Source organism: Meles meles, chromosome 21 (genome assembly GCF_922984935.1).
Source record: "Meles meles chromosome 21, mMelMel3.1 paternal haplotype, whole genome shotgun sequence".
NCBI lineage: Eukaryota > Metazoa > Chordata > Mammalia > Carnivora > Mustelidae > Meles > Meles meles.
Genome location: NC_060086.1, coordinates 6,591,867 through 6,617,774, shown reverse-complemented (window position 1 = coordinate 6,617,774; position 25,908 = coordinate 6,591,867). Strand labels below are relative to the sequence as shown.

The 25,908-nt window shown below is 62.0% G+C and overlaps 1 protein-coding gene across 2 annotated transcripts; it reads left to right on the top strand.

Annotated features, from left to right (window-relative positions):
* Positions 1-466: 466 nt before the first annotated feature.
* LIMK1 (LIM domain kinase 1) lies at positions 467-25,687 on the top strand. Of its 2 annotated transcripts, XM_045994007.1 has the most exons (16): positions 467-673; positions 2,412-2,508; positions 9,006-9,144; positions 9,432-9,541; positions 10,633-10,839; positions 15,392-15,497; positions 15,595-15,761; positions 16,620-16,803; positions 17,571-17,657; positions 17,958-18,089; positions 19,477-19,536; positions 19,801-19,866; positions 22,279-22,435; positions 23,833-23,888; positions 24,113-24,270; positions 24,365-25,687. In XM_045994007.1, exons 1-16 carry the CDS (start codon positions 619-621, stop codon positions 24,525-24,527), a joined length of 1,944 nt encoding a protein of 647 aa, XP_045849963.1. In that variant the 5' UTR covers positions 467-618; the 3' UTR covers positions 24,528-25,687. The 2 variants fall into 2 exon arrangements, with proteins under 2 accessions (XP_045849963.1, XP_045849965.1); XM_045994009.1 differs by lacking the exons at positions 467-673; positions 2,412-2,508 and adding an exon at positions 5,841-6,002.
* The last annotated feature ends 221 nt before the right edge of the window (positions 25,688-25,908 follow it).

Here is a 25,908-nt window from a genome sequence, read left to right as displayed (position 1 = left end):
TCAGAGAGGGAGTGGACGTGAGAGGCGCCCCTCCTCAAGGCGGCCACCACGGTCCTTCCTCAGGGTCCACACCGCCTCCTCCAGCGCCGGTCTGGGCTCTTGGTCACCAGCTGGCTTAGGTCACAGGGGCCCCCCGCGGGGAAACTGAGGCCCCCCGCCCGGGCCTCCGCATCCTCCTAGGCTGCCGCGCCGGGGCTCACTCCCCCTCCGCTGCCGCAGTTTCGCGCTTACGAGGCCCCGCCCCGCGGCGCCCAGCGGGGACTTGGCGCTCGGGCGAAGATGAATGAAAGGGCGGGGCGGGGCGCCGCCGGGGGCGCGGGGCGGGGCCGCGCAGGGCAGTTGGGCCGCTCGCCCGCGCCCCGCCCCGCCCCCGTGCCGCAGCTCCAGGCCCCGCCCCGGCCCGCCCCTCCGCCCGGTCCCCAGGCCGCCGCGGCGCGGAGCCGGTGCCGAGCCGGTGTCCGAGAGGCGGCGGCGGCGCCGGGAGCCCCGAGCCCACCCCGGCCCGGCCCGCGCTCTCCGCCTCCGGCTCCCGGGCCGGCGGCTGCGGCTGCGGGCTAGCTCGCGGGGCCCGGGCCGCCCCCAGCCCCAGCCCGCCGGGCCCCGCCCCCCGCCGAGTGCATGAGGTTGACGCTACTTTGTTGCACCTGGAGGGAAGAACGTATGGGAGAGGAAGGTGCGCGGGGCGCGGGGCGCGGGCCGGGAGGGGCGCCCACCGGGGCCGGGCGGGCGAGGGCGTCGCGCCGGGGCAGCCGGGGCCCGGGGGGTGGGGGGAGCGGCCGCACGGGAGGGGGCCGGGCCCGGCGGCCGCAGAGGCCGGGTCTGCCGCGAGGCCGCGCCCCTGCCTTCTCCGGGATGAGCTCGCCCTTCCCGAGCCCTCCGGCCCCTCCCTGACACGCTCCCACCCGGTTTCCCCCCGCTCGGCCCGGGCTGCGCCCCTCCTCCCTTTCATCCCCGCCTGCCCCCTCCCCCGACCGAAGACCAGCCGGGAGGAGTCCCAGGCGCTGCCGGGCCGGCCCCGGCCTCCCTCCGCGTGCTCTGCCCACCCGGGTGCTCTCACTGGGGCCGCCCCTTATCCTGTCTCTAAGCCGGCGGGGAAGAAAGGGGCTGGGAAAGCCGCAGCCCTGGGTCCGAGCCGCCCGCCCAGCTCCTTGACCTTGAGCCGGGGATGGGGGCTACGTGCCAGGCCTCAGTTTCCCCGTCTTTACGATTGGGGGCTGGGTACTTGGTCCCCGGTACTGGTGGTTGGGGCCGGGTTGAGAAGCCTCCTCCAGGAACCGTCGGCGGTAGCCTGGGGGCCTCCACCCCCTCTCCCTGCACCAAACCCAGTCAGTGCCTGCCATCCGTCTTGGCTGGGAAGATGACTCTCCTCCTAGTCTCCTCTTCAGCCCCTTTCTCCTTCCTGGGGCCCAAGGATTGGCTTGCAGGACAGTTAGGGTATGAAGACCTCCGAGACTCCCTCCCTGGTGTCCCCTTCCCGGGGTTTCCCCAGCAGCCATCACAGAGGCTCACCTGGTCCAATCCAGGTCCCATTGATGCCAACTCCTCCAGCCCTGCCCTTCCCTAGGGCTCCTGCCAGCTGTCCCCAGGCCCTTGAAGGCCTACTTGGAGCAAGAGCCCTTCTCACTGTCACCCCTCCCTACCTTTTGGTCCCTGCATCCTCACGGAGGGCCAGGCTGTGGCCTGGGAGCCTGACGGTATGACCAGGCCTGCCCCCTTCAGGACTCAGTCTCCCCATCTGTACAATGGGGACGAGTAGGTTTGGGGGGTCCTCCAGGGCCCACCCAGCTCCAAGGATACCAGGCCCTAGAATGACTAAGCACGCCTAATGGCCGGCTTGAAGAGGCACCAGGCGTCCCCAAAGCAGGTGTCTGCGAGTGCCCGGCTGTAAAGCCCCAGGCCCTCAGAGGCCAAGGCATCGCTGAAAGTCAGATGAGGCCAGCACTTCTGGGCTGCCTTTCTCCTCTTATAGGGGCTTCAGCTCTGGAGTACACCATCCCAGCCCTGTCCAGTCCCTGCCCTTTTGAAGCTTCCTCTTCCTGGAGAGCCAGGGGAGCTGTGACGGGAATGCCACCGCTGCCTTATCTCTAAATGCTGCCTCTGGCTTTCTCCGGTTTGACCTTGCTAAACAGGAGTCCCGGCAGGAGAACGCTGTTGCTGGAGAGTGGACATCCCATCCTCCTCTTCAGTTGACAAATAGGGAAACTGAGGCCCACAGAGGACTAGCAAGTTAGCCAAGGTCTCAGCGAGACTCTCAGACCCACGTCCTTTCTCCTTCTGCTAGGCACAGTATCCGGGTGCTTGGTGTATGTGCAGGAGAAGGTGCCGGGTCCCCGTGGGGTGGGCCGGGCAGGCCAGACCAGCACCAGACCGCACCTCCCGAGAGGGACTACTGACTGCCCGTGTCCTTGCAGGAAGTGAGCTGCCCGTGTGTGCGAGCTGCGGCCAGAGGATCTATGACGGCCAGTACCTCCAGGCCTTGAGTGCTGACTGGCACGCAGACTGCTTCAGGTAGGCCAGGCTGGCCGGGGTGGGGGTGCCCCGAACAAGGCCTGCCAGCGACCAGAGGCCGACTCAGCGGTCTGGAAGACCTGGCTAGTCCCTCTGGTGCCAGCTCCGGCTGTGACTCCCCGCAAGTCTGTGGCCTCAGTTTCCCCACCTGTAAAATGAGGCATGGGGACTAGAAGGTCCCCAGGGGCCTTTCTGTTTTGTCATCCTAGATCTCTTAGGAGAGGAGAAGGGAGACCTGCATTTCCCCCCGTATTCTGAGGCCTTCTGGCACCTAGGCAGGAGGAGGCCATGGAGGGCAGTGTGCCCCTGCCTACGGGGTGTTCACACTCCAGAGAAGCAGGGAGGATACAACCCAGGCCCCAGGCTAGTTGTGAACAGTCACAGCCCAATAAGGCCAGCCCCTTTGTCCAGGAAGCAGCTCCAAGCGTTAGAGAGCAAGGTCAGGGCTGTGGCCAAGCACCGGGGACCCAAACATGGCCCAGCCACCCAGCAGGACCATCCCGAGAGGCAGGTGCAGGGGACAGCCTTAGGGTTAGCCATAGGGCCAGAACTGGGGTCTCGGAGACTTGAGACATCCTGCGTGGGGGGTGTGGCAGGAAGCAATTCCAGGCAGTGGGCCTGGCCGGCGGCAGGGATGGAGGGTGGCAGGACAGGGCCAGTCGCTGAAGAGCAGAGTTGGGGTGGGAAGGCATCGGCCGCCCGCTACAGGGGTTTATTTCCGCCGGCAGGAACCTCTGACAAGTTTTGTCTATTTGTTTTTTCTTTAAGAACAACGTCCAACATTTTCTGCAACTTAGCAAGGGCCTGGCATCCTTCTAAGGACTTTGTCTAATCAGATACTGTGTTGTCTCTGTTACTGGGGACACAGACGTTAATTCTCTTGACCAGTCACACAGCCAGCGATGATTCTGGCTGATGAGGCCAGAGGAGAGGCAGGCACGGGGCCCAGGGCTCCCGATCAGGGGTTCACAAAGGGGTCTTCGGGGACAAAGAGGGCTCTGGATAGCCGGAGAAAGCCACACGCACAGAGACAGAAATGGGAAGAGCTCATCTGGTTGGAAAAGAGTGAGCGGGGGAGGAAGGTTGGATCAGCCTGTATCAGGACCCCAAGGCCAAGATAAGGCCCTTCCAAGGGCACTAGGGCGTCAGCCGAGGGTTTGCAGAAAGCAGGGGAGGGATGTGGGCGGAAGTGCTAGTGAAAAATGCCATCCCAGTGGGCAGATGGCAGTGACTTGGCAGGGTGGGGACTGTCACAGTAGTTCAGGGATCTGAGCTCATAAGGCCTGACCTAGGACAGTGACAACAAATGGAGAGAGGGGACAGTTACCGCTAGCGATCGTATTAGCCACTGTTTATCGGGCGTTTTTGACGTTACCCTTGACCCTGAACACCCCAGGTTTGACCTGCGCCGGTCTACTTCTATGCAGATTTCTGTACCGTATGATACCATAGATATCTTTTCTCTGTGATTTTCTTAGTAACGTTCTCTCTAGCTTGCTTTGCTGTAAGAATACGGTGGGTGCTGCCTATGACATACAAACCACGGGTTAATTGACTGTTGATGTGACGGGGAAGGCTTCCGGGCACCAGCAGGCCGGGGGTAGTGAAGTTTGGGGGAGTTGAAAGTTACCCATGGGTTTGTGGCTGTGCGGGCATTGGTGCCCCTAACTCTGGCATCGTTCGAGGGCCAGCTGGATGGCGTGAAGCCCTCACCATCCCCCTGTGAGGTACCGTGACTTGTGCATTTACACGCGACCGTGGGCTAGAGCGAGGGCTAGAGCCTGTGTCGGCCTCGCCCCAAGTCACTGCAGAGGTGAAGAGGTGAGGGGTGCGTGTGCGGGCCCTGGAGAATAGCAGGGGAGCATCTGAAGCCACCTCGGCTTTTGCCCTGGGCGTTGGGGAGCATGGCGCTCCTTTGGCTCCCTGGGAGCCATGGCAGCGGGCTGATGCCAAACTGGGCCCAGCCACGTCGAGTTGAGATGTGGCAGGCCGCCCCGGGTGGCAGGGCCCGGCCCAGAGCTGGTTGAGGTGCTTTGGGACCCCTCAGAGGCGGGAAGGCTGGAGAGGCAGCTCCTGCGGGGCCAGGATGCCGAGATGGTGGGTGGGATTCAGGAGGGGGACGAGGAATCCGGAGGAACTTTGGGGACCCCTGTCCTGAGGTCGGGGAGGGAGGTGGAATTTGGGGAGACACAGGGGAGGGCCGGGAATGCAGCCGTGGAAGCCACAACTGGGAAGCCGAGTGGGGGGCAGGGGACAGGATCTAGCTTTGGAGGGTTCCCTGCCCTGTGACCAGGAGGAGTCGGGCCCATGCCAGGGAGGAGGAAGAAGGATGTGCCGCCGTCCCTGGTGTGGTGGGGGTGCAGGCTCCCACCACGAAAGCGGCCCCACAGGCAGTAAGAGCCACGGCATCGGCATTCTGGCCTCCACACCCGCTCCTGGCCCAGTGGTCTGCGCTTCTCCCAACGGCCCCCAGATCTGAGCCAGGCCAATGGTGTCCTCACTGCCGTGACAGTTAGGAAGCACTGTCCGAGAGGAGTCACTGCGTGCCCAAGTCCCAAGGCCACCCGGCAGCTGGGCTCTGGACTCTACTTGCTTTGTCCCCAGGAGCCTCTCGGGGCCGTGACGTGGGGCTCCCACCGGTTCCCGGGCCCTCGAGTTCCTTGCCATGGGAGCGTTGCAAAGGCACAAAGCCTGCCTCCTCAGAGGAGCCAAGCACGGGGGCCACTGTCACCACAGGGCCCACTCCTTTCTCCGTTCTAGCTGTCCCACCTCCTGTGGGCCCACCTCCCAGGAGGTCACGGCCGGACGGAGTGGTCCAAGCATTGCTCAGGTCCAGCTGCTGACCGGAAAGGGTGCGTCTCAGAAGCCAGCAGCCCTCCGGCCCTGGGGCCCCGTCGTAGCTCTGGTGACATCTCAGAGGCCGGGTGGCCTGGGCCCCGGGCGAGTAGGGGTGAGCACGCAGCGGGCACACGGTTCATAGCCCGGGCCAGCGTGCGGTCTCCCCCTCTCCGGGGGACCTTTCAGGCAAGGAGGACAGACCATCCATGGAAGTCAGTCTCTGTCCCCTTGGGAGCCACATCGGAAGTAGCAGCTCTTTGGGGCTTGTCCCTGTCCCCAGGGAGTCCCGAGCCTGGCTGAGGGGCCTGGAGGGCGCTGTCCCAGGTGCACAGGGCTGAGGGCGGAGTGTGGGGCCCCCCTTCCCTGCCTGCACCAGCAGAAGGCCCCCCAACGGCTTCCTGTTGTGGGCCCTGTGGGCCCGGACCAAGTCCTCCTCAGCCTCCTCAGCCACAGCCCTGCAGCCTCCTCCCCCGTAGCCCTGCAGCCTCCTCCCCCGTGTGGCCGCTCTGGCCCCACCCTCTGACCCTCTGCGGCCTCCAATCCTGAGGGCCTGGAGTAGGATGGGGAAGCAGCTGGCCGGGCCCACCCCCCCAAGCTGCACCCCTGCTGCAAGGGATGCTGGCCCTGAGAAGAAGCCGCTTCCTCAGAGGAGCCAAGTAAGTGCAAATCCCCCTGCCCAACCCAACCCAGACCTCAGGCAGGCCGCCTGGTGTGAGGGCCCCCTGGGGCCAGAGGCCACCCCATGGGGCAGACCTACCTGGGAGCGGGCAGCTCCGGGGACAGGAGAACTGAAACTCCTTGGTCACTGTTGGCCGCCTGTTGGGGGAGGCAGGCGGGCGGCTGCTAAGCCTTCTTCTGGCCCTTTGATCCGGTCTCCCTGTGAAGCTGGTCCTCTGGCCGTTCTTTCTTTACCCCTGGTGTCCGGGGATGTGGCCCTGGCTGGAGGGCATCCCTGGGAGGGATGGACCTGTGCCTTCTCTACACACCTTCGGTGCCTGGTGCTCCCCCCTTGACATCCGTGCTGGAAGCAGCAGCAGGGGTGGGGTGCCCTTAGAGCCCCCCCGCTTCCTGCTCTGGCTGGTGGCCAGATACTGGCCTGAGAGGTGAAGGGATGGACAGGGCCAGGGGCTCCTCTGTGCCTTCCACATGCAGAGGTCCACTGAGGCCCTGAGTGCCCGCCCCAAGCTGCTCCCCTGTCCGAGGTGGAGCCCCTGCTCCGGGTTCAGTGTTCTGCAGGAAGCACTTCCGTTCCCTCTGGGTCCAGCGTTTGTGGACTTCTGGCATGGGACCTCAGAGAGTCCTCGGGGTGATAGAGAGTGGGGGTGCCGGCCACGGCTGTTGATGGAGGCTGCATGGGGGGGGGGGGGCGCTCCAACCAGGTGACTGAGTGGGCTTCAAGGAAGTGGTGCCCAGGGAGCCCAATGGGCTCCCCCCCCCCCCCCCCCCCCCCCCCCCCGTCCTTGGGGGAGTCAGTGCCCCGGCTTCCAGGGCTACTACAGTGAGGAATGTTTGTGCGGGGAGGGGGGGGTGTAGGAGTTGGCCGGCTGCACAGGAGCATTCTCCTCCCCTAGAGGAAGGCCGCTCCCCTGAGCCCCCACCAGCCCACCCACCCAGAGGCAGGCGGGGCCCTGCTTCCTGCAGCCCGGCAGTGAGGGGGAGACTTCTGTGGTGACATTGCTGGGACGCGCCGAGTGTCTAGCCGGTGGAAGGGCAAAGTGAATCACTCGCGGATGGCACAGGCGCGCGGGCGGTGGGGGAGCCTCGCCAAGGTCACGGTGCGGTGCGCGCCCGCCTCTTCGCGGAGCTGGCTCCTCCGCTGCGCACCTTCCCGCCAGGCTGGGGTCCCTGCGGGCGTGCACTGGGGATCCCCCTCCTCCAGGGCGGCCTCCTTCCAGGCCTCGAGCCTTCCCTGCCCCTTCGCCCACCCGCGGTGAGATGCGCGCCCCCTAAGGGCGCCCGGGGGGCCGGGGCCGGGTGTGCGGGGGCAGGAAGGGCTGGGGATGACGTCATGGCTCCCGGCCAGCGTTGCTTCCGCTGCCTCCTCTCGCGTCCCAGGGCGGTCTCCGGAGGCCTTCCCTCCCCCACTCCCACCTTTCCTAGGGGGAGCTCATTGGACCCCCCCTTCCTGGGTGCACCCCCACCCGGGTGCATCTGAACCCAGGCGCTTTGTGCCTTTCTCCTCCCCAACACCCTGCCCCGGGCTGTGGTCCCCCAGCCCCTCCCCTCAGGCTCCCAGACAATGGGGAACTGGCTGGATCTTCTTAAAGGGACAGTGTCCCACCAGCACTCTGGGTTGCCGCCCTCTCCCCCTCTCTGTCTGCCATTGCTAAAGAGCATCAGTGAGTGAGGTCGCGCCATCAGAGGGCTGGCTGCAGAGGCTGATGGTTCCCTGCCCGCCTGGGGTCCTGGCGGTCTCACTCAGGTCCCCATCTTTCCTGCCCTCCTCTCTCCTGGATTGTTTCCTTACTGGGAGTGAGCTCTGAGCCTGTACCCCGTCCCTGCATGACCTTGGCACATGACCCAGCATGTTCAGAGGGCAGTGGAGGAGCTGGGCAGATTCTCTGCTCACGCAGACTCTGGCCCAGACGTACCTGTGCAGCCAGGACCCTCCGTCAGGGTCTCCAAAACTCAGCATGGCTCCTGGGACATCGTGCATTTCTGCAGTTGCTTGTCCTGACTTAGCTGAGCTCCTGGTCCCCATCCAATTCAATTGGGTGGAAGGAAGCCAGGCATGTAGGTCCAGCTTCTGGCCTATGGGATAACACAGGGAAGGAGCCTCATTTCTCCCCAGGTCCTTTAAGGAGCCCCAGCTGGGCCTGTCCTGTAGCCCCTCCCGGCAGGGCAGGAGGTCCCAGCCTTGATGACTGCACATCTGGGTGTCATACCTACAGTGTAACTGCTCCCCTGAGGGCAGGGGCGGGCGCTGGGGTCCTGGTTGAGCAGGGGTGAGCCGGCCCAGGCTGAGCCCCCTTCTTGGGACCACAGCATCCAAGTGCTAGATGAGGTCTAGGAATCAGGGAGCTCCTCCGTCTTCAGTGATGCTGGCTGGGGTCTGCCAAGCTACATTCTTGCCTTATATCATAGTGGAACAGGGAGGAGCTTTGTTTGGGGTTGTGGCACCCACCCCATGACCTTCGGCTGTCTCGAGCCTCCAGAATTCATCTGCCTCATGGTGGCCAGTGTGGATTAAGTACATTGAGCCCAGACAGTGGGCAGGTGCCGGCTTTTGGTAGTTCTCCACAGCTCCCCCCTGGTCACGGCCATCTGCATCAGCCCCACCCGAGTCCCGGGTGCCCAGGTTCTATATTCCCCGCTCCACCAGACTGGTGAGCAAGAGCAAGTCGTTTCCCTTCCCTGGGCCTCCTCCTTTGCATGACAAGGGACAGGAGCTCAGAGGTGAAGAGCACTTCTCACCCTGGGGCTGGCAGGTTGGCCAGGTGATCTGGTGCTCTGGAGGCAGAACGGCTGTGGGTGGTTGTGCAAGCTGTGCACTGCACAGAGGCTTCCAGCTGAAGCCATCCCAGACTCCACCTGCTGAGCCCTGGGCCCCAGCACACGCTGCTTCTGCCCAAGGAAGGTGCCCCTTTTTCTCATTCTTACAGGGGCACCTGCTGTTGGGGAAAGGGGCCAGACTGAGTCCCTGTGCCTCTTCCCCCCAGGTGTTGTGAGTGCAGTGCCCCCCTTTCACACCAGTACTATGAGAAGGATGGGCAGCTCTTCTGCAAGAGAGACTACTGGGCCCGCTACGGAGAGTCCTGCCACGGGTGCTCAGAGCACATCACCAAGGGACTGGTCATGGTAAGCGCCCCACCCCGCTCACACCATGCACCTGGTGCCAGCATGTCTGTGTCCTCACGGGTGCCCCTAGCCCAGCGCTCTCTGGTTCTCCTTTTCGCTGGCTCAGACTCTGCCCCCCACCTCCCAGCCCTCTCAGCCCCTTGGTCTGTCTGTGCGTCTTTGGAACCAGCATTCTAGAGTCGGCCAGCCAGGCCCCCAAAGTTGGCTTGGGGCTGCCCTTCCGAGGGGAGGATCCAGAGGGGCGGAAGGAGCCGCTGAGCTGGGTTGTCTCTGCCACCCCCTGCCAGGTGGCCGGGGAGCTGAAATATCACCCCGAGTGCTTCATCTGCCTCACGTGTGGGACCTTCATCGGCGACGGGGACACCTACACGCTCGTGGAGCACTCCAAGCTGTACTGGTGAGTGCCCAGGCCCCCTCCGAGCCCGGGGTGCCCACCCCGTTCCGAGCCTCCCACACCAGCGTCTTTTCCCTCCCCACGTGGGGCAGGTGTGAGGACAAGTTCGGTGTAGAAGTCACCGAGAGGACGCAGGAGTCACAGCGAGGGCGTCCCCCGCCCCCCAGACACCCGCTGTCCCGCGTCACGGGGGCGCAGTTCTGGGGGCGCAGTTCTGGTACGCACCCCACAAGCTTGGCCCAGTCCGTGACTGGCCCCGAGTTCAGGGGTTTTGATCAAGGCTGCAGATCCCCCTGTATGAGGACCGGCCAGTGGAAGTGAGGCAAAGAGCAGAGTCGGGGGGGCTCCCCAAATGCGGAGTTTCCGTGCATCCCCCCCACCTCAGAATCAGGACATATTGACACCCCGACCTGCCTTGACATCACCAGAGTTTTTATTGGGGTCTCATTACGTGGGCACCCATTGGTTGAGTCATTGGGCACGTGATGGAGCTTTACTCTTCCGCCGCCCACCCTCGCTGCCGCCGCCAAGGTCGGGCTGGGTCACAGGTCCCCCCTGCCCCCCACCATCTAGTCACATGGTTGGTTCTTTCCTGGTGACTGCCCCCCACCCTGAGTCATCTGTTAACACAAGATCAGGTATGGGCTGAGGGACACTCCTCTTCCAAAGACTCAGAGCCTCTTTCCCAGGAACCAGGACAGAGACCAGACAAATTCTTTGTTCGACGGTGCTGATGAAGCTGGATTCCCTGGGCAGCATGGCTTAGTCCCAAATGGGCTTTTAATGATTTCCTCCTGAACTGGATTTATCCCTCGGCCTTTTCCTGGCCAGCTCACAAGCATGACAGCAGTAGATGAGCCCAGAATGACTGAGGGGGCAGGGGCTGGGCTGGACATGCTCAGGACAAGTTCCTGCTCTGGGCCTATTGGGCAGCTACGACCCTCCGGCCCCTCCTGCCCTGGGGAGCCGTAAAGGGAGGTGGGGAGGAGAGAAGAGCCTGGGGCAGGGAGTTGGGGGCAGCGGTGATGCTGATAGCCGTCCTCACATCCTTTCCTTCCCCCTCCTTGGGTCCCTGCCATCCGTGGCCCTCGCAGTGGGCGCTGCTACTACCAGACCGTGGTGACCCCCGTCATCGAGCAGATCCTGCCCGACTCCCCCGGCTCCCGCCTGCCCCACACAGTTACCCTAGTATCCATCCCAGCCTCGGCTCATGGCAAACGTGGACTCTCAGTCTCCATCGACCCCCCACATGGCCCGCCGGGCTGCAGCACGGAGCACTCCCACACCGTCCGCGTCCAGGGGTGAGTCTGGCTGTGCCGGTGGGTGCTCTGGGTGGAGGGGGGCGGGTTCTAGGGCAAGCATTGGGACACACATAGAACCCAGCTCTGACAACCTGGTATACCACATCCCTGGTCCACTCATTCCTTTAAAAACCATGACCAGCGTTAGATAAAATATGTAAAACTTCTTTAGTCCGTGTGTCACCCAACAAGAACGGGGAGTGACCAAGTCAAGGATAGTTGATGCAGGGAGCCCAGGACAGACAGCAGAATGGCGGAAGACAGCCATGCCCTGAGGCCCAGTTGAAATTGAGGCAACTTAAGCTTCAGTTTTTAAGTCCTTTCACGCTGGGCCTCTGGAAGCCCTGACCGACTCCAGGAAGCCAGTCCCATTAGAGAACTCCTCCTCCATCAGGCTGAGATCCCAGAGGGCCCCCCAGGTAAGGATGAATGAGAGACAGACCACACCTTCCATCAGTCCCCCACTCCCAGAACCGAAAGATAAACTGATTGGAGCCCAAATGGAAAGGGAGGGGGAAATCTCCTCCCAGAATTCATGAACTTGGGCTTGCAAACCAAATTCATAGGCCTGGATGGCTCAGAAACTCCCGAGTCCCAACGGTACAAGTTTCAAGTGCTTCCCCGCTGGCAGTGTTCCCAGTCCCTGAAAGAATCAGATGCAGGTCCCTTCACTGAGTTTACTAGCAAAGGGTCTCAAGGAAGATGAGCAGTTCGGTGAAAAATCACTGAACGCATACGGAGATGGGGCGCTGTGAGCAAGAGTCAGCTGAAACAACAGGAAGGAGAACCAGACGTACAGAACCTCCAGGGACGGGAACGATCAGAAGCAGTACAAAATCATTACGTTCCGCGTGCTGTAATCACTAAGAGACGTTTGGAAGAAATGAGTAAAGAGCAAATAAATTCCAAGTAAATGGAAAAGAACCAAATAGAACCCCTAGGAACGAAATAACAGAAAACTCAATGCAAGGGTTTAACGGTGGGGTAGGGCTTTAAGCTACTGAAGGAAGAGACAGAGACCAAAAGGATGAAAGCTGTGAAAGAGAGGTTAGGACCCGTGGAGGACAGAGGTTAGGACATGGGGAGGCCATTTGGCGTTCCGGGAGAAGCACAAGAAGGTGGGAGGGAGGTGGTGTTTGAAGATACAGTGGCTGGAGCACCTGGGTGGCTCAGTGGGTTAAAGCCTCTGCCTTCAGCTCGGGTCATGATCTCAGGGTCCTGGGATCGAGCCCCACGTCAGGCTCTCTGCTCGGCGGGGGAGCCTGCTTCCTCCTCTCTCTCTGCCTTCCTCTGCCTACTTGTGATCTCTCTCTGTCAAATAAATAAAATCTTAAAAAAAAAAATGAAGATACAGTGGCTGAGCACATCCTAGAACTGTACCAATCCACAGACCTCCAGCCATGGGTCACCCCATCCAGTGGAACTACTACGCCAGAGCTGGAAGAGAAGGTCCTTAAAAGTGGCCACAGAGCCTGGGTGGCTCAGTCGGTTGAGCCTGAGCCAGTCGGTCTGACTCTGGATTTCCACTCAGGTCATGATTTCAGGGTCGTGAGACGGAGCCCCATGGCGGGCTCCGTGCTAAATGTGGAGGCTTCCTGGAATTCTCTCCCTCCCTCTCCCCCTGCTAGCAGGCACCCTCTCTCTCAAAAAAAAAACATAAAAATAAAAAATGTCGCCATAGAAAACAGACATCTTCAAAGAGGGGCAGTGGATTTCTCAACAGAAACCGTGGAAGCTGGAAAGAAGCAGAATGATGTGTTCAGCAGTGCCCTGAGCCAAAAATAACCATCAGCCTAAGATTCTGTCCTTGGTGAAAGTACTCTTCAAGAAGGGGGGAGAAAAAAACGTGTTCAGGCCAACAGGATGCGGGGAACCAAGACCAGCGATGAGCAGGTCGTCCCCAACCAGGGTTCTAAAGGATGTGGAAAAGGTGTGAAACGCAAGAAGGCAGGTGAAGGAGACGGCAGTTGCCAGCTGTGTGATGCCGAGCAGCCCCCTGCCCTCTCTGGGCTTTGTACAGAGAAGCAGTTGGACACCTTGGAGCCTTCTAAGATGTCTCCTGGGTGTTGATGGACTCCTTGAGAAGTAACTAGTGGGCCTGGGAGCCAAGTGCCAGCTTCTGCGGGATCCAGCGGCACCACCGTGAGGCATGGGTCAGGAGAGGGGAGGCGCCAGGGGCAGGATGCGGCCGGTCTTGACCTTGCCTCTGCCCCCCTCCCCCTGCGCCCCCTGAACACCAGCCAGGCCAGCAGCTGCCTCGTCTACAGCAGCGGGCAGACAGACTGGTGAGAGAGCCGGGGGAACTCCCAGACCAGCTGGTCCCTGGAAGCCAGGCAGGATTTTAGAAACAGAAAGCCAAGGAACAGCACTCCTCCTGCCTCCCTCTCTCCGGGAGCCTCCGCCAGCCAGCAGCTGCTTTCCCGGCAGTTTCGGCCCAGACCACCACGCCCCTCGGAGGAGCCGCCCTGCCTGCCCAGAGGCTGCTGACCGGATTTACTTGTTTGTTTTAAACCAGCCCCCGTGGACCACTTCGCTTTTTGTCGATCACAGCATCGGAAGGAAAGTTTCCTTCATGTATGCCCCAGCCTCCTGCCGCCGTAGCAGGAGACAGAGGGGAGGCAGGGAGGCTGAGGGATATACTTCGAAGACTGCGCCCACGAGAAGTTTGTATGGATGACATAGACTCACTTCCGAGTTTTTATCTGGAAATTTTCAAATTTACAGGATGTTCACCAATGTAACTTTTGGAGGGGGCCACATTGAGGGCATGTGTTTCCTTCTACATATGTGTATGTGTATGCTGCAATGATTTATATTTACACGTACACATATGTACACGTTACTGTTGTTTACTAAGTCGCTTGAGATTCCCTTCCAAGCGCCATTGGCCTTCTGCCCCCACCAGACACCTGACATTGTTCTACGAACAAGGGCGCTCTCCTGCCCAATTACCGATCGTGTCTCATTGCACTGTTACGACGCTGAAGAAATCGAGCACCAACGTGATACTTCAACCCGCTGGACAGTCCACGTTCACATTTTGCCAGTTTTCTCAATGCCACCCTTAGAGCCATTTCCCTCCACCCAGCCTCCAGCCCAAGACCATTCATGGCCCTGAACCCGCGTGTCCCCTTCCGTCTCTGAATGTGTGACAGTCCTCAGCTTTTCGTCGTCCCCCACGAGCTGGACATTTACAAAGAGGATGGGCCAGCGGTTAAGCAGAACGCCCTCCGCACCCCTTCGTCAGACTCGGTTTATGGGTTTTGACCTGATGCAGCGTCGTGATGCCGTGTCCTTCTTGTGGCCACCGACCAGACCCACGAAGTCAATAAAGCCCGCCATTGATTACTCGGTCAGAAGCACAGTCCTCCGTCCGCTGTCCAGGATATTTTTTTTCCCTTTGAAACATAATCAATAAGTCATTTGTGAGATTTGAGTCTGTAAACCTCCTGCCCCCAGCAGCCTTTCCCCAGATGGTCTGGGACCCATGCAGGATTCTTGGCTGTCTCGCTTACTCCTGCGATGGCTGCACTGTGGTGGTCCCCAAGTCTGTTCTTCCTCTCGCACGAGTGACCTGGCTTCCCAGAGTAAGAGAGAGCTTCTCCCCGAGTGAGACTATATTCTTGATGACGGAGAATTTTTATGAACCTTTTTCTTTCTTTTTCTTTCTTTTTTTTTTTTGTGAGAGCGAGCACACACGCAGGCATACAGACACACACGCACGCATACAGAGACACCCACACACACGAGCAGGGGGCAAGGGACAAGGGGGAGGGAAAATCCTGAGCGGGCTCCACGCTCAGCACAGACCCAATGCAAGACTCGACCTCATGACCCTGAGATGATCCGTGACCCACGCGGAAACTGAGTTGGACACTTAACCAACTGCTCCACCCAGCCGCCCCCTTATGAACCTTTTTCCTAAAGTCCCCCGTCTCCTTTCTGTCCCACTCCCTACCCCTCCCCCATCTCAGGGCAGAGACAAAGTGAACATCCCTTAAAAAAGCTTGCGTGAAGACAAAATGAAAACAAGGTAGCCAAGGGGTTCAGAGAAGCAGATAAATTTGGCAAACTGGCCGTTCCACGGGTCCAAGCGTGGGTGCCGTCCTGCCTCTAGGCTGCGGCTGTGGCTCAGGGTGGGCTCCTGGCCCCTCCCTCTGAGTCTGCAGGAGGAGAAACCTCTGCTTCAGCTTGAGGGGCTTGTTTGGGACTCAGGAAGCCAATGGCTCCAGACCCGCAGGGGACTCCTCCTGGGGCCTCGTCTGCCTGAAACGCACCAGGCAGTTGGAAGGATCGGTCTGAGCCTCCAGGATTGGAGCAGCAAATCCCACTTTCCTCCACTTTCACAGCCACAGCCGACATCCGTCGTCAGTGACAGAATTCTTCCCCACCCAACCAGAACTGCTGATCTAGACCGCTGCCATCGGTCAGGCACGCCACAGAGAAATTCACTTCCTCCTCCCCGGTCTGATCCCCTTGGCCTTGGTTTCCCGTCAGGGCTCCGGGGGGGACAGGCAGGCAGGGGTCTGACCACTCCTCTCTCTACCCACAGGGTAGACCCAGGCTGCATGAGCCCAGACGTAAAGAATTCCATCCACGTCGGAGACCGGATCCTGGAAATCAATGGCACACCCATCCGGAATGTGCCCCTGGATGAGGTGGGGGTCCCGGGTCCCGTGAGCAGGGTCGGGGTGCCTTCATGCCCGTCTCCTCCCCTGCCTTGGACTCACCCATCTGCACACCCGCTCTCCCCAGATTGACCTGCTGATCCAGGAAACCAGCCGCCTGCTGCAGTTAACCCTCGAGCACGACCCCCACGACACACTGGGCCATGGGCCGGGGCCTGAGCCCAGCCCCCTGAGCTCCCCAATTCACACTCCCAGTGGGGAGGTGGGCAGCTCCCCACGGCAGAAGCCTGTCCTGTGAGTCAGCCCCGTGCCTTGTAACGGGACGCCGGGCCTCGGAGGTGGGGCCTGGTCCCTGCTCTTGAGGCTCCCCTAGTCCGGCAGCCGAGTCAGCCTTACAGAGCGCTCTTGGGGGGACCAGCACCCTGGCTTCAGGGAGCAGCAGACAGGACGATGGGAGCATCGAATGTCTTTGGGGAGGGGTGGGCCCCCTGAAGGGTGTGTTCCACAGATTGCGCTGGTTCCCTGTGCACCAGGGGGCTTGAGCCCAGAGATGGCTCACGGGCCATTGCAGGAGCCCAGGCAAGAGGTGCCAGGAGCCCCAAACTCTCTTGAAGGGAGGGGGAGCACGAGGAAGAAACCCAAAGGCAGTCTGGGTCCTCACAGCACTCACCGTGAGGCCTGTTCAGGACTCCGGACAAAGATTTGGCGGGGGGGGGACACCTTCTGGGAAAATCACATTTACTCTGAGACATGGTAGTGTCAAAGGCCTGTGGTTCCTGCTTGTCTGTGTTTGTCTGGAGCCCTAGCTGGCCTGTAGAGCTGCTCACACGGCGGGGCTCCAGCACCCGCCCAGGCTGGCTGGCTCCACACCCCAGGGCCTGGCACCCAAATGCTGGGAGACGAATTCCCTGACCTCGGGTCCCCAGGCAGAGAAGGCCAAGGGCAGACGGTGCTGCTGCGGAGGACAGGACCCTGGGTGCTGGCGTCAGGATGGGGCGAGGGCCGAACGACCGCCCAGGGGAGCCCCCTGTGCCACGCTGTCCCGCGCTGGGGTGGGGGTGCCGACTGCATGCACTGGCGTGGGAGGGGTCGGGGCAGAGACCTGGTGCCCGCCTGCCCCAGGGACACTGAGCCCCGCATGCGCTTCCCCAGGAGGAGCTACAGCATCGACAGGTCTCCCGGAGCCGGCTCCCTGGGCTCCCCGGCCTCTCAGCGCAAGGACCTGGGGCGCTCTGAGTCCCTGCGCGTGGTCTGCCGGCCGCACCGCATCTTCCGGCCGTCGGACCTCATCCACGGGGAGGTGCTGGGCAAGGGCTGCTTCGGCCAGGCCATCAAGGTACGGGGCGCGCCTGTGCAGGGATGGGGGGCCGTCCCGGTGAGACCTGTCCATCCTCCTGCCTCCCTCCACTGCCTCCAGGAACACACAGTGGAAGGGGCCCCCAGCTTCCAGACCCCCTGGCCCATACTCTCATCCGGCCGGGCTTCCCTGAGCTGGTTAGCAGGAGGGGACCCACTTCAGGGAGACCCCTAACTTTATGTGGAGGATGTGGTTGGAAGGTGGGGAGTGGGATCCAGAAGGGTCCCTCCCCGGGGCCCTGCACTGAGCCTGAGGCCAACCCCTCAAGGGCCGTACACTGCTTACGCCATCCCACGCTCCCTCAGTAGAGACCCAAGCCCTTCCTGGCTCTGATGTCCCCTTGCTGTGACTGGGCTGGAAGGTTCAGGATCATACAGAAGGTGCCCTGTGCCTGGTCCCCATCCCAGGGGACGGGAGTTCCTGATAGAGCCGCCAGTCGACCTCCCAGCAAAGCAGGGGAAAGAGGGCTGGGCTCAGGGTCGCGCGGTGCTGGACCCGAACCCCAGCCACCCGCTTTCCCTCCTGCTGGGTGACCTCGCGCTATCGGGAAGCCTCATCCGTGAGGCGGTCGATAAGTCCCACCCCTCGGGGGTTGGGGACATCCCCCGAAATGCCCGTGAAGAGCTTCAAGCCGGGTGTGCCCGTCTCCCCTGCAGTTTTGGGGAGCAGCTGGACCTCCTGCAAGGCGGGCAGAGAGCAGAGCCTCTGTCGGTGCTGAGTCTCCGTGCCTCGGTGTCCCCGCACAGGTGACTCACCGGGAGACGGGCGAGGTGATGGTGATGAAGGAGCTGATCCGGTTCGACGAAGAGACCCAGAGGACGTTCCTCAAGGAGGTCGGCAAGTGGACCCGCCCCCACCTTCCCCAGGCTTCTCTGTTGAGGGGGCGGCACGGGGTTCCGGGAGGATGGGACGCTTGAGCCACACGCTGGAAGAAGACAGAGTGTCTTGCTGGGAGAGCGAGGCAGGCAAGGGCATCGCTGGGGGGTGGGCGGGGCCCTCGCAGACCTCATGGGGGCCGGCGGGTGTGACGGGGCCAGACGGTGGGGACTCTACCGGCGGGGGCCTCTGGCAGGGCAGCGGGAGGAGAGGGATGGGGGCAGAGCCCCAGGCCTAGCCTGTCTGCCCCCCGCCAGGTGAAGGTCATGAGATGCCTGGAGCACCCCAACGTGCTCAAGTTCATCGGGGTGCTCTATAAGGACAAGAGGCTCAACTTCATCACCGAGTACATCAAGGGGGGCACCCTCCGGGGCATCATCAAGAGCATGGTGAGCATCGAGATCCCGCCCGCTGCCCGCCCCACCCCCGCCACCAGCACCGTGGGCCCTGGGCAGGCGGCTGCTCTCTGGCGCCCCCCCCAGCCCCTTCAGCGGGGTTCGCCTCCAGCTTCGGAGCCCTGATTCTGAATCAGACGGGGAGACGGGGAGCCGCCCCCTCCCACCTAAAGCGGACGTCCTGAGCGGGCAGCAGCTCCTCCAAGCGGACACACAGGCTGTTTCGGGGTGGCCGTCCTGTGGACCCCCGGCCTGACCCCGCCCAGGCCCAGGGCAGCTGGACCCAGCCTTACCTGTCCGGGCTGGGGGGTGGAACCCCTCAGGAGAGGCACCTTTGTGCTGTCCCCATAGGGGGCTTTTTTACTATTTACTATGTTCTGCGAAATTCGGAACTTTGTTTAAGGGCCTAGAGAAAAACTGCAAATCCAAACTGAGGACGGATTTGGGGAGGAGCTGGTAGCACCCCGGTGCTCGCGGATGGTGCCCCGTTTCGGTGCACCCCCCCAAGACCGAGCGGTCCTGCTCCCCTCCCACTCCCCAGGTGCCTCCCTCCCTCAGGCTGGGTCCCTGCAGGCCCCTAACAGGTGCACCTTCCCGGAAAGGGTGCTGTGGTCAAGTTCAGTTTGGAAATGCCGAGCTGGACCCTCTGGGGCTTCCTCACTGCACGCCCGTCTTTGATATGCTCCGGTGTGTCACCCCCCAACTCGAGGTCCCCGGCGGGGGGCAGGGGGGAGGACCAAGCATTTCCCCGGAGGATCTGAGCCCAGAACCCTGCTCGCTGGTGCCCTGTAGGCATTTTCATTGGGCGCGTCAGTCTCTGCCCGTACAGGAAAGCAGGTTCGGATTTTCTAAAAACCTCAAAGAACAGGATTGTGTTGAAGATAGAGATGGTGTTTTTAGTTTTTTTTTCCTCCAATGAGCTGGGGCAGGAGTCATAGAGGAGTATCCCCCCCGCTTTGTGTTTGAAATCCCATAGTGGAGAATGATGTGGGTTTTTTTGTTGTTTGTTTTGTTTTTTAAAGATTTTTATTTTTGTATTTGACAGAGAGAGATCACAAGTAGGCAGAGAGTCAGGCAGAGAGGCGGAAACAGGCTCCCCGCTGAGCAGAGAGCCCCATGCGGGGCTCGATTCCAGGACCCCGAGATCATGACCTGAGCCGAAGGCAGAGGCTCAACCCACTGAGCCACCTAGGCGCCCCGAGAATGATGTTTTGAGTTATCCAGACACACCCCTGCGATGCGGACAGACGTGGGTGCTAGAGTGGGGAGGGGGTTGGTCACTGGACTCGCCGGGACGCTCGCTGCCCTGACTGATCTCTCTCACCCGACTGTTCTGCCGCTGTGGCCCCGTTGGTCCATCCTGGCCCTTCTCCCCCACCAGGACAGCCAGTACCCGTGGAGTCAGAGGGTGAGCTTTGCCAAGGACATCGCTTCAGGGATGGTGAGTAGGCTCGGGGGGTTGTGGGCTGGCTGAGCTGACCCCTCTTGTACCAAGGTTCTGTCCCACTAACCTAACACTTTACTGGAAAGTCAGAGACGGAAGCGATCAGAAAGCTCTGAGAGCAAGCAGAGGGGATCAGCTGGGGGCGGGGGAGGAGCACCCCTCCCTCATCCGAGTGGGGTGAGCCTCTGGGGAGCCAGGGCCAGGCTGGGCTGGGCTCCCTGGGCACAGCGGCCCCCTGACCTCCGTGCCCCCTGCCCCCAGGCCTACCTTCACTCTATGAATATCATCCACCGGGACCTCAACTCCCACAACTGCCTGGTCCGAGAGGTGAGCAGCCTGGGCCCGGGGAGGGAGACCCCGCCCCGCACACTGCTGGCCTCATGGGGCCCTGCAGGGATGGGGATCCTGGCTTGAGGCTGCCAGACCCGGCGTGGCCATCTGCTTGGACTGTGGCTCCCGGTTGTGGGGAGGCTCTGATAAACGGATAAAGGAGAAAGTGATGGGTAACCCGTGACGGCTCGTGAGCGCGGCTTTTGCCAAAACAGCCCACGGCACAGCAGCCAGGCCTGCAGCACAGCACGGGGCCAGGCCTGCAGCACGCCGCACTAACAGCCAAGGGTCTGGAGGGCGGATCTGCAGGGAGGCCTGGGCGTGTGGGCGGGCGTGGTCAAGGCCGGCTTCCGAGAGGCTCTGGGGGCACACAACTGAAGTTGGGAAGTGGGGATCGCAGAGGGGCAGGGAGCCCGGGGTCTGAAGGGTGGGGATGGAGGGGCCCATAGACAGTGGGGGGGTGACCGACCATGCCCAGCTGGAGATGGGGCTCACTCGTATCCTGGGGCTGCCATCCCAAAGAACCACAGCCTAGATGTGGCCGAAACGCACTCGCGGGGTTCGGGAAGCGAAAAGTCCCAAACCCAGGTGCTGACAAGGTTGGCTCCTCCTGGAGACTCGGGGGAGGATCTGTCCCGTGCCTCTCTCCGGCTCCGGAGGCTGCTGGCACTCCTTGGCGCTCCTTGGCCGGCAGCCACATCATTCCACCCTCTGCCGGAGACTTCCCACTGTGTGTCCTCTTCTTACGAAGACAGCAGGCCCTGGATTTAGGGACCCCTCCCCCCGATCTAGTATAATCTCATCTGAACTGATAGCGTCTGCAGAAGCCCCAAACACAGTCGCTCTGAGGTTCTAAGTGGACATAAATTTGGAGAAGGAAACTCTTCGTCCCACTACAGACAGGTTGAGATCCAGCCTCGGAGGAGGCAGTTTCTCCAGGCAAGCGTTTGCCGAATGAACTCAGCACAAGAAGGGTTTCAGGCCGGGCAGTATGACGTTCAGGAAGCAGTGAGTTGGTCGCTGTAGAGTCCCTGCGGTTTAGGGGCAGGGGCGGGTGTCCCAGCCCACTGAGAATTTCCCGGAGGCTCTAAAAGCAGCAGAAAGTGGGCGGTGAGCGCCGAGGTGGGCGGGGCTGGACCTCGGGGCTCACACTGCCCCTGCTGGTGATGAGCGTCACTGCAGGGCTGAGCCCCTGTGGGGTGCAGGGCCTGGAGAGGGTGACCTGTCACAGACGCCACCCACAGCAGGGGGCATCCCTTGAGGATCTGATGCGAGTTGTGAGCCCCCCAGCCACCATCCCCAGAATCCATCTCTGCACAAAGCAGAACTTCTGCCCACCATCTGGGGCCTCTGAGAATCCACTGGTCAGCCTTGGCTGGTTTCCCTGGAGCTGTTTCCCATTGCGGGTCTGGGCGGCTGCTGTATCATTAGTCCCTGGGGGGGCCCCTCAAAAGTGGAGGTCTGCACAGAGGGATGGGGCTGGAAGCAGCCCTTGAACGATCCTGGCGGACCCTGCCGGTGCTCAGCCCCTCCCTGGCCTGCTGTCTTGGTACAGCGTCCTCTAGGCAGCGCTCTGTATTGCTGTCACTCCCAGAGGCGACACAGAGTCCTTCTCTTAAGAGTTAGCCTGGTCCTAAGCCCCTCCTGGCCGGGGCCCTGTGGCCTCCCCCACTGGGCCCGCTCCTCAGCGTCCGGGCACCATGGCCAATCCTGGTGCTGGCACGGAGGGTCCGTTAGAGGACCTCCCCGGCCCCCTGACTTGTCACCGGTGCCCTGGGGTGCTCCCCTGCCCTTCGGGGGGCCCCTTCCTGATTTTCCATCCTTTTTTTTTTTTTAAGATTTTATTTGTTTGACAGAGAGATCACAAGCAGGCAGAGAGAAAGGGGGAAGTAGGCTCCCCACTGAGCAGGGAGCCCGATGTGGGGCTCAGTCCCAGGACTCTGGGATCATGACCCGAGCCGAAGGCAGACGCCCAGTGACTGCGCCACGCAGGCGCCCCCTGATTTTCCATCGTGAGGGGCAGACACAGCAGTCAGCATCTCCACTCCGCAGGGTTCCAGGCCTACGGGGCTCCTGCAGACCGGAAATACTGGAGCTGACCAGCTGGCTGGCCTTGGGCAGCTTTCTTAACCTCTCTTGGGCCTGAGTAATAGCGCGTGTGAAGTGAGCGTGAAAATAACCTCCCCAGATTGCTGGAGGGAGGAGTAAGAGACAAAGCTGTCCCGCCCCGCAGAGGACCTGGGTCTTGAAGGGGAGCCTCCACCTTCCTCACACAGCCGGGCAGCCCTGGCGCCCTGACGGGGCGGGCGCAGGACTCCCAGGCCCCCGGGAGTGGTCCCGACCGGGCACGGGGTGGGCTGGTGGTCCGGGAGCCTGTCCCAGCGTGGCCCTGCCTCCTCGTCACCCCAGAACAAGAACGTGGTGGTAGCCGACTTCGGGCTGGCCCGGCTCATGGTGGAGGAGAAGACACAGCCCGCCGACCTGCGAAGCCTCAAGAAGCCGGACCGCAAGAAGCGATACACGGTGGTGGGTAACCCGTACTGGATGGCGCCCGAGATGATCAACGGTGAGTCTGCGGCCCCCCAGCCCCCGGCCTCCGCCTCCTCCCCTTGGCTCCCTCCTCGGCTCCCGTGACTCGTTCCCTGTCCCGCTGTAACAGATCGCCCCCGCGCGTGGCTTGGAAACCAAGTTACCATCTAGTCCGTGGAGTGGGGAGTCAGCGTCGGTCTCAGGTGTCAGCTGGGCCAGGTCCCTTCTGGAAGCTCAAGGGGAGAACCCCTTTCCTTTCTGGCCTCTACAGGCCGCCTCTGTCCCTTGGCCCGAGAGGCCCCTTCTCTGACCTCTGTGTCCGTCGTCAGGTCTCCTTCGTGCCTGCGTCCCTCTTAAGGATCTTTGTGGTTGTACCGTCCTCTGTCCATGTCCAGATCCTGAACTTAATCAAACCAGCTCGTCCCATGCAAGGCGACATGTCCACGGGGCCCAGGGAGCAGGTGGCGGGCCTCTCTCCTGCTCCATATCTTTTTGGTCAGGCCTGTCACCCAGTGCCCCACGTGTGGCTACACGGTGTGCTATAAAGCCCCCCCCCAGGCAGGTGCACACATGGGGTCAGGGCGGCCAGGGACGGGGCCTCTCGGGGCCAGCACCGCCCACATCCCGGCCCACTGACAATCTGCAAGACGGGGCTCGCTCCCTACTTTTAAGGAGGGGGGTCTGTGAGCATCCGCTGAGGAGCTGAGGCTTGTAAACTAGTGAGAATCGGACACGTGGGAGCAGCCGTACGTGTCGTTAACGTCGCACGGTAGACATTCGTACTCCCCACATCACAGCTGAAGAACCCAAGCCTCAGAGAGCCCGTCCCTGGGGCTGCCATCAACAGACTTCCACCAGCTGGGCGGCTTAAAACAACAGAAGTGCATTCTCTCCTAGTTCTGGAAGGCCAACATCGGAAATCCAGGAGAGCCGTGCGCCCTCCAGGGAGCTGAGGGGAGAACCCTCTCCTGGCTCTCGGGGGCTGTCTCGGGCTCGTGGCCCCTGCCGCCTCTCCTTTCTCCTCCTCCTCAGTCTTAGGACCCTCATAACGGTGCTTAGAGCCCACCCAGATAATCCAGGATTCTCTCGTCTCCAGATCCTTAACAATCATATGGTCAAAGACCTTTTTTCTAATAGAGCAGGGGTCACCCATCCTGGGGGTGTGACATGGATATATTTCAAGGCCACCACATGGTCCATGACTTGCCTAAAGTCACAGCTGGTCAGTGGTCAAGCTGGGTCTGGACCTCCCTGCCCAGGGCTCTCATCCTCATCCCCCAAGGGTTTGCTCAGACCTAGTGGAGTTAGGAGTGGGGGGTAAAGGGGCAGAGCCCAAGCTCTGGTCCCGTGGACGCTGCTAGCGTCTGCCTCCTGGCCCCGGCCGCCTGGTCCCTGAGCCAGCCTCGCCTGCTGACAGCCGGTCTCTCCACCCAGGCCGCAGCTACGACGAGAAGGTGGACGTGTTTTCCTTTGGAATCGTCCTGTGCGAGGTAGGTTCCGGGGGCGGGCGGCAGTTGGCATCAGGCTTGGTGGCTCCAGTCCACCCCTGACACTCCCAGGCTGCGGGCTGGAAGTCTGCAGGGGCCGCCCACAGCAGCCTGCACCCCTGGGGGGCGTGTGGTGGTCTGGCACCTGCTCTGAGCCCCCCCCCTCCCAAGGACCCCCCCCAAGCCCTCCACCACCCTGGGTAACTGCTGGGCCTTGCACGGGACAGATCATTGGGCGGGTGAGTGCGGACCCCGACTACCTGCCCCGCACCATGGACTTCGGTCTCAATGTGCGAGGCTTCCTGGACCGTTACTGCCCCCCGAACTGCCCGCCGAGCTTCTTCCCCATCACCGTGCGCTGCTGTGATCTGGACCCTGAGAAGAGGTCAGTGTAGCCCGGGCTCCCCCAGGAGCAGCCCTCGGGGCGGGCCCCGTCCCCCACGGAGCAGAACCCACCACCCCATCCACCTGCCCCCCAGGCCCTCCTTCGGGAAGCTGGAGCAGTGGCTGGAGACCCTCCGCATGCACTTGGCCGGCCACCTGCCGCTGGGCCCGCAGCTGGAGCAGCTGGACAAGGGCTTCTGGGAGACCTACCGGCGCGGCGAGAGCGGACTGCCTGCACACCCTGAGGTCCCCGACTGAGCCCGGCCCACCCAGCCGTCCCCATCCCCACCGCCGGCACCGTGCTCCTCTGTGGGTCGTGGCGGGGTGTGGAGCCCCCAGCTGGGCGGCAGGCACCCAGACTCCTCCCCGGCACCGGGCCCTGCCTTGCCTTCTCCTCCCCTGCAGGCCGTGGCCCCGGAGCTGGCCTGGCTGCACGCGCACACACAGCCACCTCGCCCTGCCTTACCTCCGCCGTGGTGGGGCCGCCCCCTCTCGCTTCTCCTTGCATGAGCTGGAGGGCCCGCGTGAGTCCTGCCCCATCCCGCACCTTTCCGCCCGCCCCAGCCGTCCTGCGCACCCCCACCCGTCTGCAGCGCCTCTGAGGCTGGACTGGTAGACGCCTCCGACCGCCCGGTACTGGCTGGGTAGGCAGGGGAGGGCGCGGAGTGAGGGAGGGGCCGCGCTGCTGGGGTGCGTCGCCCCCCGGGGGGTGTCTCGTAGCCGGAGGTATCGACAATTACCCAAACCCCCAAATGCGGAGAGGTCTGCCCCTGCAGGATGGAAACCCCCCGTAGCTCAGCCGCAGGCCTCTCTTGGCTTGGGGTCTCTTCGTTTCTTTCTTGAAGCCACTTTAGTGAGAAGCAGGTACCAGGCCTCAGGGTGAAGGGAGGGTCCGCTGGGGGACAGGGGAGTCGGGGCTCTGGGTCAGAGCTGCCGGGCGGAGCCACAGAGAGACGCTGGGCAGAGCGGACGAGGCAGGTGTCCACCAGCATCCCTGCCCCCGCAGTTCATCTCAGTACCCCCCACCCCCCCGGCTTCTCTCCAGGTGTCCCCCTCCCCCGCCGTGGCCCTCTGTCCTCTGGGTTCTTTCTGTGTAATCTATTTTTTAAGAAGAATTTGTATTATTTTTTCATACGGCCGTAGCAGCTGCTGTCGGGGGGCTTGGGGTTTTATTTTTCTGGCGGGCGGGGGTGGGGGGGCCATTTTGTCACTTCGCCTCAGTTGAGCATTCTAGGAAGTATTAAAACTGTGAAGCCTTCTCAGTGCACTTTGAACCTGGAAAACAATCCAAACAGGCCCATGGCACTACGAGGCCAGGAGGGGGGGACACGTCCCCTCCATCCGGGAACCGTGACGTCTAAGGAACACACATCCAGACTCAGAACAATAAAATAAATTCCATACTCCCCACGCAGGTTCCCCGTCGCCATGTGTGTCTGGGGCCCCGAGGAGCCAGGAACGAGAGTGGCGTTTTGTGACTAGAAGCCCCGTGGGAAGACCAGAGAGCAGGGCAGGTGGGGACAGGTGGCAGAGCAGGAGTGGGGGGCGGGAGCGGCCCGGCCACTCGAGTGGAAAGTTCTCCAAAGCTGGGTTTGGGAGCGGGGAGGACGAGATACCAGGGAATGTATTGCTTTCATGG

What these genes read in the sequence shown, in the direction of transcription:
- LIMK1 (XM_045994007.1), top strand. Translation starts at nt 619, where the DNA reads ATGAGGTTGACGCTACTTTGTTGCACCTGGAGGGAAGAACGTATGGGA. An exon ending in GGCGCCCGAGATGATCAACG is followed by an intron (nt 22,436 to 23,832) that starts GTGAGTCTGCGG and finishes CTCTCCACCCAG; the next exon opens with GCCGCAGCTACGACGAGAAG. An exon ending in TTGGAATCGTCCTGTGCGAG is followed by an intron (nt 23,889 to 24,112) that starts GTAGGTTCCGGG and finishes TGCACGGGACAG; the next exon opens with ATCATTGGGCGGGTGAGTGC.